At 43.3% G+C, this 12,777-nt stretch overlaps 2 protein-coding genes across 4 annotated transcripts in view; one reads left to right on the top strand and one right to left on the bottom strand.

Moving 5' to 3' along the window:
- Nucleotides 1-209: 209 nt before the first annotated feature.
- Nucleotides 210-9,074, bottom strand: TAF11 (TATA-box binding protein associated factor 11). The gene is made up of 6 exons (XM_019985633.2): nt 8,937-9,074; nt 7,621-8,295; nt 4,605-4,750; nt 1,979-2,066; nt 1,552-1,648; nt 210-874 (listed from the first exon to the last, which is right to left on the bottom strand). The coding sequence occupies exons 2-6, from the start codon at nt 7,789-7,791 to the stop codon at nt 744-746; spliced, it is 633 nt and encodes a 210-aa protein (XP_019841192.2). The 5' UTR covers nt 7,792-8,295; nt 8,937-9,074; the 3' UTR covers nt 210-743.
- Nucleotides 9,075-9,216: 142 nt separating this feature from the next.
- Nucleotides 9,217-12,777, top strand: part of ANKS1A (ankyrin repeat and sterile alpha motif domain containing 1A) — a 169,326-nt gene continuing 165,765 nt past the window's right edge. For 2 of the 3 annotated variants that reach the window (XM_019985676.2, XM_019985678.2), the window contains exon 1: nt 9,218-9,565. In XM_019985676.2, the coding sequence (XP_019841235.2) occupies nt 9,357-9,565 (209 nt within the window). In that variant the 5' untranslated portion in view covers nt 9,218-9,356. Of the gene's footprint in view, nt 9,566-12,777 lie in introns of all 3 variants that reach the window. The other variant, XM_019985677.2, reaches the window with a different exon arrangement.

The raw sequence follows: 12,777 nt of genomic DNA on the forward strand, positions 1-12,777 counted from the left end.
TCTGGTATATCTGTTTATAGGAATTGAAACACATAGGCATTTACATTGTTTTTAAGTGCTTTAAGTATTCTTTATGAGATACAATCTTAATGGTTCTAGTAGGGATGGGGAGGGCTCCAACTTTCACAAAAAATCCCAGACAAGTTTTATTTGGACACCAGCAAACTTCTCCCCATCCCAACCAGCTAGACAGAAAAAATACACACAAGGCAGGTTGGAAAACAGCTTTATTAATCATTCACCATAGAAGAATCTCAAATGTTTACAGGGACAAACTGTTCCACTGCTTCTGCTGTCACCATGTCCTTCATGGTGGAGTATCACAGGTCAAGTTTCTGATTGTTTCATTTACTTAAAACCAGATGTAAAGAAACAACCTAATTCACAGCAACTTCAGGCTTCAATGTGAAACCATCAAACCGTCTTGAACAGGTTTTCTTTCTGAAAGCAGCATTCCTGTCCAGAAGATGCTTAAGGCACACCAACCTTTCTTCTTCCAACTAGCCAGTAATAGTTAAATGCCTCAGATGCCCTCAGAGGTCCCAATATTTAGTCAATATTTAGTCAAGGCAAGTATGAAACAGGGTGCATGCCTTCTTTTAGATGCAATGAATTATCAGTTTTGAGAAAGACATTAAAATCATCATGGAATCCTTGGAGGACTGAGATACCAAAGCACCAGTGCAGAGAATCTCATGCAATAGGAAGTCCGGAAGCAGGGCTTCGTTCTTCTAGACTTTGGTCTAGAAGAAGATGATTTTTTTGTGCTTTGAGTTGGGAATTTGCCCCTTCGACTTTAACCTCCGAACAGCCTCCCTCATGTGTTTGGGTTGCAGTGGTGGCATTTCTCCCCACTTCTCACACACATCCAGTGCTAAACAGAGGACAAGGAGAAGAGTTTCATTATCACACAAGAGCTTATCACAATCCTTTCGAGTCCTATAATGCTCATTAATTCCTCTTAAAGGTGCTAAAGAAATAAACCAAGATATTTTCCCTTCTTCAGAGAATGCTATAAAATGTATCATTTAGCTTTAGCATGATATCCCACATCAGGCCTTATCACAGGCAACAGTTCAAAACACAGCTTCTCCTTGAAAGAATAAATATTTCACCAGCTAGAAATGAGCAGAGAGTAGCAGCCAGGTTCTTTACTTGATGGACAGGAGCTCCCAGGGGATCATAACATCAGGGACAACTACTCACCATACCACACTGGTCAGCCCCAGGGATGACTTTCTTTGTATCTCTACTTTGGGGAGCAGAAATGAACAAAGTCCATTGGAGAAAAATACCGTCTACTTGTCACCCTGGGCTGAGGACAAGAATCAGGAAGGGAGACTTCCAAGGTGTTTCCAGACCTCCTAGTATTGAAACTTTCAAGGAATAATGCATTCAATACATGCTCTCCTGAATATAAGGCTCTTGCCTTGGTCAACTTCTAGTGTAAATGGAAACTACCACTGGGACCTCATAAGTCTCTCAGTATATATATCCTTGGAAATAAGACCACCACAGGCTCAATCCAGTATTTAGACCAATACCACTTACCTTCTTCTACCACCTCCCCGACGAAAACTTTGGAAATACCAGACATAGCAATAACAACATTCTGAGACACAGAGGTGCCTGTGATGGACTGGATCAGCTTGAAAGAAGGACAAAAGACTGTGAGTAAGGTAGTCAAGGACTGGCTTTGGAACATAACACCCACAAGAGCTCTGAACTAAGAGTTCACTAAAGGCTTGATGCTGAAACTGACACCAGTAATACAAGCTTTCAGGTGTATAATGGCCTATTTGTCAAGAATATAAAACTACAACTGGTCAGACTATTGAGGGGCATGTATTTTTATTTTCCTGCCTAAATGTTCCACCAACTTGCCTAATACTTCACTGCAAAATGTCAGTGGATACAGCCCTTGAGCCCTGTTCAATTCTCATGGCTCATGGAAATGAGTGTGACAGTCCGTCCTTACCCTTTTAATGGCTGCCTTAGGGAAAGCTGACCGGCGGTACATTTCATAACGGTTCAGCTGCTCCTCAGAAAAAGAAGAAACCAGGATTCTAGACAAAGATTCAGGTAATTAAGTTCACTTATAACAACAAATACTTAAGATATACACATTATTATGTCAATAAAACCAAGTCTCAGACATTAAAAAAATTAATTTTTCAAGGGACCAATAGTATTCGGCTTAGTATTTATGAGGAATGAAGAGAAAGTATTTCTATTACTCGACAACAGGTGAAACATAAGTTCCTTTCTTACTTCACTAAGAACAAAACCAATGTTGGGTTACTGAATCACAGTAGATAGATTATGTTTTCAGCAGTAGGCTCTCTCTTCCCATAATGCTACCTCACTACATTTCACATGATAAACATTTTTCAAAAAACAGATAAAGAAGTATTAAAAAGCATGGTGCTAGTGAGGGTGGGAAGACACAAATTCATACATGCTGGTAGAGTGTGGGTGGAACACCTTTTTGGGGATTCTGAAAATACAAATGAAAATCCTTTGAAAATGTTCATATTGTTTAAACTACCAATTACACTTCCAGGGGTTTATTTTAGGAAGTATATGGACAGGTATGCAAAGACATGCTCAAAGATGTTGATCATAATGTCAAAAGAAAAACAAAACAACTGCAGAGGTAGATTACATTATATTATAGTTCATCAACATAATAGAATACAATGCGGCTGTTAAAAATGACAATTTACGGGCATATTTACTGACATGAAAATATGTATATATATCAAACATTAAACTATATCTGAAAAGGTATATACACAAATATATGCCCTGGGTAAACTCTGGGTTGTGGGGTTATAAGTAATTGTTTTTTCTATTTTTCTGTATTTTCTGAATTATTTGCAACAAATTCATACTATTTTTACAATCAGAAAACATAATGAAAACAGGTTATCAACAGTATTTAACATCTTTGAAATTAATTTTATTTACAGATAAATATATGTAAAGAAAATATCTTGGTGAATATATGTCAAAATGTTAACTGTGATACTTTCAAATCCTAAAAGATGATGCTGTGAAAGTGCTGCACTCAATATGCCAGCAAATTTGGAAAACTCAGCAGTGGCCACAGGACTGGAAAAGGTCAGTTTTCATTCCAATCCCAAAGAAAGGCAATCCCAAAGAATGCTCAAACTACTGCACAATTGCACTCATCTCACATGCTAGTAAAGTAATGCTCAAAATTCTCCAAGCCAGGCTTCAACAGTACTGTGAACTTCCAGATGTTCAAGCTGGTTTTAGAAAAGGCAGAAAAACCAGAGATCAAATTGCCAACATCCGCTGGATTATTGAAAAAGCAAGAGAGTTCCAGGAAAACATCTATTTCTGCTTTATTCACTATGCCAAAGCCTTTGACTGTGTGGATCACCACAAACTGCAAAATTCTTAATGAGATGGGAATACCAGACCACCTGACCTGCCTCTTGAGATATCTCTATGCAGGTCAGGAAGCAACAGTTAGAACTTGACATGGAACAACAGACTCGTTCCAAATAGGGAAAGGAGTACGTCAAGGCTGTTTATTGTCACCCTGCTTATTTAACTTATATGCAGAGTACATCATGAGAAATGCTGGGCTGGATGAAGCACAAGCTGAAATCAAGATTGACGGGAGAAACATCAATAACCTCAGATATGCAGATATCACCACCCTTATGGCAAAAAGCAAAGAAGAACTAAAGAGCCTCTTGATGAAAGTGGAAGAGAGTGAAAAAGTTGGCTTAAAGCTCAACATTCAGAAAACTAACATCATGGCATCTGGTCCCATCACTTCATGGCAAATAGATGGGGAAACAGTGGAAATAGTGACAGACTTTTATTTTGGGGGGCTCCAAAATCACTGCAGATGGTGATTGCAGCCATGAAATTAAAAGACACTTACTCCTTAGAAGAAAAGTTATGACCAACCTAGACAGCATATTAAAAAGCAGAGACATTACTTTGCCAAGAAAGGTCTGTCTAATCAAGGCTACGGTTTTTCCAGTAGTCATGTATGGATGTGAGAGTTGGACTATAGGGAAAGCTGAGTGCCGAAGAATTGATGCTTTTGAACTATGGTGTTGGAGAAGACTCGAGAGTACCTTGGATTGCAAGGAGAACCAACCAGTCCATCCTAAAGGAGATCAGTCCTGAATATTCATTGGAAGGACTGATGCTGAAGCTGAAACTCCAATACTTTGGCCACCTGATGTGAAGAACTGTCTCATTTGAAAAGACCCTGATTCTGGGAAAGATTGAAGGCGGGAGGAGAAGGGAATGACAGAGGCTGAGATGGTTGGATAGCATCACTGACTCAATGGACATGAGTTTGAGTAAACTCCAGGAGTTAGTGATGGACAGGAAGGCCTGGCATGCTGCAGTCCTTGGGGTTGAAAAGAATCGGACATGACTGAGCGACTGAACTGAACTGAAAGTGATATTTTTCTTTTAACTTAACCATAATATTGATATATTAATTATCTTAGTTTGAGTTTAAAAAAGTAAATTTTAAGGCCAAGAAAAATGTATTAACTATGTGGTCAGTTTAGAGCCTTGAAAAGGGAGTGATCAGAAAACTGACTTACTGCATCTTTTGAATCTCATCTTCATCCACTTTCTGCTTCTTCTCTTTCTTCTCTTTGGTATCTATTTTCAGTTTTTTGGCTGCAGGAGTAAGTAATGAGTCTTCCCTTTCAACTGCTGTTAAATCTGCAATATCCTGACTCTTGAGCTAAGAAGACAAAAGAAACCCTTTATATATACGGCCTACTTTACAGACTTGAGTAAGGCAAAAAGACATTGTTCTCATACAACACAACGAATTCTCTTATTTCTGTAGTTTTTTGGTTCCAGGCATTGGCTGTACATCAAAGATAAGATATCCTATCTCTACTAAAGGAGTTTACAGCCCAACCGGGGAAAGAAAAGCTGCTACATAATCCAGTTTTCCAGGTAACCTATGATCCTAGTTTCAGTATCTGTTTACACAGGCATGGTAATGCCAAGGATCATGAAAGCCACACTCCCCTTGAGCCCACCCTTCTGACCTCATTCTTTATTTATTTGGCTGCCTTGGGTCGTAGTTGTGGCTTGTGGCATCTTTCACATGCTGCGGACTCCCTAGTTGTGGCGCAAGGGCTTCAGGGCACGCAGGCTTCAGGAATTGTGGCACGAGGGCTTGGTTGCTCCCACACATGTGGGATCTTAATTCCCCAACCAGGATGGAACCCACATCCCCTGGGTTAGCAAGGCAGATTTTCAACCACTGGACCACCAGAGAAGTCAGTGACTTCAATCTTTAGAGGGGATATAAGAAAACTTCTCTCCATACAGCCAGCTCTTCTTCGTCTAAACCTACGGATTTCTTTACCAATGATGAGTCCATGTGGAAAGAATATTTTAAAAAGGGCACCTTCTTATCAAAGCAGTGTTTCTTTGAATTTGGAACTTTTAAGTGAGCTTCTCACACATGTAGTGCTCTTTTCTTCTTTCCAATTCTACTGTATCAAGCAAATATTTATTTCCCATTACTGGACTGAGAACTTGAACTTTTTTTTTTGGCCTTGCTGTGTGGCTAGTGGGATCTTAGTTCCCTGACCTGGGATTGAACCTGGGCCCCTTGCAGTGAGTGTAGAGTCTTAACCATTGGAATTCCCTAGACTGAACATTTTTTGAAGGTTTGTCTCTTATTATTTATCCCTCTTTGCATAAACATTTAACATTGTTTTATTCACAATATGTTTAATAAAGACAGCAAAAACCCCTCAAAATCCAAACTTCATCCCCTCCAACTTAACATAGAATCTAAGGATATGACAAACCTCATTAATGAGATTTAACTTCTGTTTTCCTTACAGAGGAACTCACATTTAAATTCATATGGGAATATGAGAGGTAGGTGAGAGTGAAGGCAGTAAATCTTTTAACAACTTTTTCAACTTCTTCTCTGGTTACTGATACATATGAATTTTCCAACCTTTTTGTGCTTCAATTTTGATGATTTACATTATCCTTAAAAATGAGCCATTTGTCTTGAATTTTCAAAATTAGTCTAAACTTGAACATTAGATTTTCTTAAAGCTTAAAGATCTCCAAATCAGTGCCTATAAACACTGCAAATAAGCAGGTCTTAATTTTATTGTTTCTTACAGTTTTTAAAGCATTAACTCATTAATGTCTATTTTTAATCCCTATTAACTCCTTGCTTTTACATTCTTCTGGTTTATCTTGTTCTTTTTTTGGTTTCTTGAGGTGGGTGCTTATTTTCAGTATCTCTGTAAAAATATGTAAGACAATGACTTTTTCTTTAAATAAAAATTTGGTAAAATCCAATAGGATTTGATGTTAATTTCTTTAATCCAAAGCTATTTAGAAATTGGTTTAAAATGTCCAGGTGTTAGTTTTTTTGAGGGAGTGGGAGAAACTCTGTGTTGTTAATTTCAGGTTCTATTGCACTGTACTGACAGAATATGATGTTATGATTTTTATTTTTAAGAATTTATGCTTTTCTTTGTGGTCTGGTATATGATCCATTTAAAAAAGTGTTTCAGAAGCATCAAAAGTTTTTTATCTTCTATGTGCACAGCTCTTTACTGAACTAAGCTAATTATTACTCAAATCCTTTCTGTCCTTGAGATCTGTTTTTTAAGTTCCTTCTTAAAGTAGTTTTGTCACATTTTTCTTAAAGTTCTTAATTTTATATATTTTGATGCAACTTTATGTTCTGAAAGGCAGCTTCCATTTAATCCAATGTCTTCTCCCATGAGCTCACACTTAAATTCAAACAGGAATTACAGTTCCAAGACCTCAAGACTCTATTTTTAGAAATGGAACCTACCTAAGGCTCTAAGATTCTGGTCTTCTGACTGATACTCAGAAGCAACACTGCTGAACACTTGGGATAGCAGTTTGGTGCTATAGAAACTCTTGGATATTAGCACCTAGGTCACTGGTAGCAGTTAAATGTCCCAAGAGGAGGAGAACGTGACTAAATTACTACCTCAAAGTCTCCCATTAACGACTCAGCCTATAGTGACGAAGTTATGCTTAAGCAATATCTCAGAAATCATATTGAGGTGAAAGGGGTACCAGGAATCCTGGGTTCTAGCTTTTACCCTCCGTTTCAATGTCGATTGGCATCGACCCCAATTTCCTCACCAGGAAAACCAAGAAGCTATTTGAAATTCCCTTGGCAGTGGCTTTTTAAAGTCTTCATTGAATTTGTTACATTATTGTTTCTGTTTAATGTTTTGGTTTTTTGGCTGCGAGGCATATGGGATCTTCGCTCCCCAAACAGGGATGAAACCCGCACAGGCTGCATTGGAAGGTGAAGTCTTGACCACTGGACCGCTAGGGAAGTCCCCTCTTTGAAGCACCTTTAACGCCCAAGGGCAGTGATTAAAAATACTGACCTAATGGTTGAGTTACTGGAACTCAGACGGCTCTAAGGTTTCCTCCCCTTTTATACCCCAACTCTGCGACTGCAGATCTAAAGGGTTATGGTGACCTCGACTGTTTTAGCTTGGGAGGGACCAAACAGGAGGCCTGTCGGGCGAGAAGTGACACAAGCTACGCCGGCCTCATGGACACATCTCTCCCTACCTCGCCTTCTTCAGCGGCGGCCTCTTTCAATTCCCCGTCTCCGTCACCGTCTGTTTCCTCCGGGATTCCGTCCGTATCTGTAACCCTGGGGCCCCCAGGAGCCGCCGTCGTCTCGTCTGATTCCCCGGTGTCTCCACCTTTTTCCTTGGGCGATTCGCAGGCATTATCCATCGCGGATAGAACCCGGGAGAGGAGAACGCGCCGCTGTCAGACTCCCGAGCTCAGGACGCAGCTTACTTCCGGTCGTCGCGCTCCGATGACATCACCAAGACCGCTGCTCCAAGGGGTCATTTAGAGACGCGCCAGGAGGGTTGCAGGGCTTCGGTTTACTCATTTGGTGGCGGTGCGGAGAGGGAAAGTTGAGGGTACGGAAATCAGTTTGTGGATTTTCCACCTTGAGAAGCCAGCATTTGTAAAGGAGGGTTTTGTTGTTTACTGAAGGGCTCCTTTTTCCTTTCCGTCCTTCTCAAATCACAACCTGTTAACGCCTTCCTAATCTGCTTTCCTCAGAGGAAAGTTTGCGGACAGGAGAAAACTCCATCCGTTGTTCGCCCTTGTGGAAAGCAGCTCCCGGGCAAACGCAGACAGGAACTCAACCTTTTACGCGTTCAGTTGGACCTCAGAGGCTTGTGTTAACATGGAATTGTCAGCATCTCTCTTTTGTTCCTCAAGCACCTAAAAAAATAGTCGTACAGCTTGAACTGAATTTATCCAAATTGATTAGTAACTCCACAACTACTGAGCGCCTTCTTCGAGCCAGAAATAGCCCTAGTACCAGAAGCAAAACAGGTAGTTTCTACCGAATTGCATATTTCCCAATTCACCAGTACTCAAGATCAGAGTCGGTTTTACAAATCTGACCTTTAATGTCAGTTTGGTTAATATCCGTCAAAAGTAAGAGGAAACGGGGCTCCCTGGCAGTTCAATTGTTAGAACTCTGCGTTTCCATTGCAAGGGGCGAGGGTTCGATTGGGGAGCTAAGGTCCTCCATGGTGGGGCGAGAGGGAGGGCGGTAAAAAAAAAAAAAAAAAAAGAAACTAAGAGGAAACAAATCCTAAAGGGAGGGAAGTCTTTCCTTTGAATGTTTCGCTTTAACGAGGCATTTCAAGGATTGGGAGCATAAAGTGGGGTTATTTCCCTTTTAAGAATCTCCTCTCTTTCCGCATGAGGTGCGGAGGAGGTCACATTATTCACATATTTTATCACTAGGTTCCCAAACCCATGACATATTTATGGTGCAGAGGGAATGGGCTTGCAAATGTTGGTGCGCGTTACCACACTTCTCTCTTTGTTTCTACACTGCCTGGATGAATTACCGTATTTCCTGTCTTGCGAGTTCCCAAAACCTCTGGAGGAGGGCACTTCAGGGGGCGCGGACAGGTGGACCGCGCTCGTCACCTTCCACTTGTACAGCGGGTGACCCCACGACGCAGCCCTCTTGGCAGGGAAGGCTTATCAGGGCGCAGCCGGGTCCACTCGGCTCAGACGGCAGCCACCTGCGCCGGCCCGCGCGGCCCCGCCCAGCTAGGTGGGCATGGGGGCGGGGCGCGGGGGCGCGGTGACGCGTGACGCCGGATCCCGGAAGTGACGCGCCCCTGAGGGACAAGGCGTGGGGAGGGGGGGTGGTGTCCCCGGCCGGCTCCGGGGGTGCGTTGCCCGGAGACAGAAAGTTTGGGAGCCAGAACGGGTTCGGCGGCGGCCCAGGGAACGGGGTCCAGGGCGCGGCGGCCCTGGGGATGGGGAAGGAGCAGGAGCTGCTGGAGGCGGCCCGCACCGGACACCTCCCGGCCGTGGAGAAGCTGCTGTCCGGGAAGCGGCTCTCCTCAGGCTTCGGGGGCGGCGGCGGCGGCGGCGGCTCTGGAGGCGGTAGCGGCGGCGGCAGCGGCTCTGGAGGTGGCGGCGGCGGTCTTGGCTCCTCGAGCCATGCCCTGTCCAGTCTGCTCAGGTAGGTAACGCTCCGGGTCCGGGTAGCTCTTGGAGACCCCCCTTCCCCCGTCCGTCGCCTGGGTCCCCGGAGAGATGGGGGCTCCGGAGACCCTGGCGGGCTGGGTTTGCTAGGTTTCCTGGGGCGAGGGGCGCCGGTGCGGGTCCGCGCGGCGTCGGGCTGTCTTCGTCTCCCGTCCTGACCGGGCTGCGAAGAATGGTGGGAGTGCCCAGGTGGCAGCCTCCGCCGCATGGCATAGCCCGGGCTTCACCTTCGGGTGCCAGCTGCTGTATCTCACAAGCCACTTTATGGGGGAAAAAATGTGTATTTTAAATCTCCCTCATCTCCTGCAGAAACTCCCACGCCTTACAGAATCTCGCGGTTCCCCTGAAGAAATGCTCTCGATTCCATTCTTTGGGGAACTTGGAACCTTCCACCAGGCTCTGCAGGACATGGCTTTTGTTGTTTATATTAAAATCGTCTCTAGGTTTATTACGTTCAAAGTGTTCTTCTTTGAGCCCCTCTTGTGCTTGAAGCTTAAATTCCAGTTTATTGTAGTGAACCTCACTGGATTAGTTTGTTAAGTGGCAGATGCAGGGTTCATCAATCAGGGGGTTTATTCATCAAAAAATGAAGCGTTAGACTTGTCTAGGACACTGAGGAGTGCTTTAAACTTTTCCAAGGTCTGTTAAAACAAACACTTGAATCTGGAGCTGTAAGGATTGAGAGGAAAAAGGTCGTGTTTTGTGTGGCTTGGAGGGGCGATTGGAGGTGCTTTGTCAGTGTGAGTAAAATGTGATGTTTCAGCAGCACTTTCATAGCCGGTTTTCTTTTCCTTCCTTGTTCTTTTGAGGTTTTTAAGAAGTGGAAGTTCACTTAGAAATGGCTTCGTTTGCTTTTGTTCCCCATTAGTTTATGTAACTTCAGTTTGAGTGAGCTTGGACCAAAGAAGCCTAAGGCTCTATTAAATTATTAGGTATTAAGCACTGAGTACAAAGCCAGGCCTATACAGGAAGATACTAAAAAGCAGTCTAAGAGAAGAATGCTCCCAGGGAGTTCTTTAGGGGAGGCAAAAATCAGTACCATTTGCAGCAATTTCTACAGCTCCCTAGGACAATGCTGTCACATAATTAGTACTCAAGATTTGTTGAATAAACACAGGTATTAAATAGGGAATGACACATTTCTACATAAACTGATGGTGGTACTCACTGTTAGTAGTTCAAAAAAATGAGAGGTTACTTTGGGATGGGATGAGGTGGAGATGAGGAGGGGGACGTCAGCTGATGTGAAGGATGTGAGGATTTGGGTAGGTGACGCACTATGAGAGCATTCCAGGTGGGCCACCATTGTCAGGGGCACAGAGGTCTCCTTTGTGCTAGTGGGCCACTAGAAGAGCTTTCTATCCAGAGCTTTAAGTGGTTGGGTATGATAAAAGGAAATAATGGACAGCTGTACTTCCATCTTTCAGAGTGATTTAGTCTTTCTTTATTTTTCTGATTCTTGTATCAGTGCCTGACACAGGTGTTCAATAAATGTACTTTGAATGCATAATTTGGGTTTGAAATTTTACCTGGATTACTTAGATATTTCTGCACTTCTGATGTCTGTGAGATGAGAGAAAGGCCATACCGGTTTGGAGGTGCCTGTCTCTTATGCATTGAAGGCTACAGCATTTGTGTGCCAGAGATACCTTATTCCCCAGTATCCTGCTGAATATCCTGCTGAGGTGAGAAACTTTCACATATCTCCTGCCTTCAAGTACAGGTCGGGTTACTCTTAGTTCTCTCACTCAGGGACTGTTGACATTTTGCTGAAAATTTAGCGCCCTGTAGTTAAGCAAGACTAGAAAATCTTTGTTGATTTTTTTTTTTACTTTGGGCTTCATGCTCATATGTCCAGTTTCTATAGTAAAGGGTGGATGGCTTGTGTAAGAGAGCTTGCTCCTTCTGACCTGCTCCTGTATCTGTTATCCAGGTGATAGATAGCCTCAGAGCTGCCCTGGCGTCTCATCCCTGTGACTCCCACGGGCAGGGAGGACCTGCAGGCACTGGTTACACTAGGTGTGTCATTAATTAGATGGGACTCTGGTTCAGCCTAGTGAAGGATTTCTGAGAAATTGAAACCGTGCATTTAGATAATCCCTAGGTCAGCACGTCCTCCCTTTTTAGGTTTTGAAATAGTAGAGGGCAGATCTCCTGTGCCTACACACCCACCTCAAGGACCCTGGGTTATTAATGAGAGCCATGGCGCCGTGGCTGCAGATCTGGCCCTTGTGTTAGCTGCCGTATCCTGCCCCACCAGTGCTGTCAGTTGCAGCCTGCACTTGTCCAGCTGTTTTGAGTGACCAAGGGAAGCTCGCGGGAGCGGGAGCATACAGCTGCAGTGAATAGAAAGGTTCCAGATCACATGTAAGTTTGTCTCATCTGTTTGTGATGCAGTCCTATCCCCAGCCCCTTCCACAAAGGCTCTGTGCTTGTTCTTAAGCTACAGAATGCCTCTTCTCTTACCCCATCCCTATTCTGTTACACTGCTTTGGCTTAGGTCTTAACTTCTCAAAGCCCTCCCTAATGACCCTAAGACACACGGATCTCTCAGACTTCCACTTTGGAACCCCTTATCTGCAGTGACTCGTACTGCATGCACTCATACTTTGCTTGTCTGGATTTCACAGTTTATTGCTTTATGTATTGTAACCCTCGGGCTTCCCTGGTGGCTCAGCAGTTAAGAATCTGCCTGCCAAGCAGGAGATGCAGGTTCGATCCCTGGGTCAGGAAGATCCCCCGGAGAAGGAAATGGCAACCCACTCCAGTATTCTTGCCTGGGATTTGGTTCTCCCCAAATGTCAGAAGATATGACAGAGTTATTGCTTTTAAGAAAGGATTCTTGATATTTATTTAAGGAATTCATACTGCAAAAAAAGAGTGGCTACCCTAACTGTTCTATTGAAATGGCCCTTTCAACCAGAAAATGGATCTGTAGCTTGGAAATTGCAGTGACATGACAATTTTTTTCGTGCTGACCCTTTTACTTTTGCCCTCCTCTGTGCCAGATTGCTTTTGAATATGCCTATTTTGAGCTAGATGATTTTAACATCCTGAGGAGGAGAGCAATGCTGACCATGTAAGGATGTCAAAAGGGCGGGCTTAGAAGCAGGAACTCATGGATGTGTGTGATCTAAGTTCCTGCTCTTCTAAGAGAATGCAAAAACAAAATAACAGAAACCCCACAAC

This window comes from Bos indicus, chromosome 23 (assembly GCF_029378745.1).
Source record: "Bos indicus isolate NIAB-ARS_2022 breed Sahiwal x Tharparkar chromosome 23, NIAB-ARS_B.indTharparkar_mat_pri_1.0, whole genome shotgun sequence".
Taxonomy (NCBI): domain Eukaryota; kingdom Metazoa; phylum Chordata; class Mammalia; order Artiodactyla; family Bovidae; genus Bos; species Bos indicus.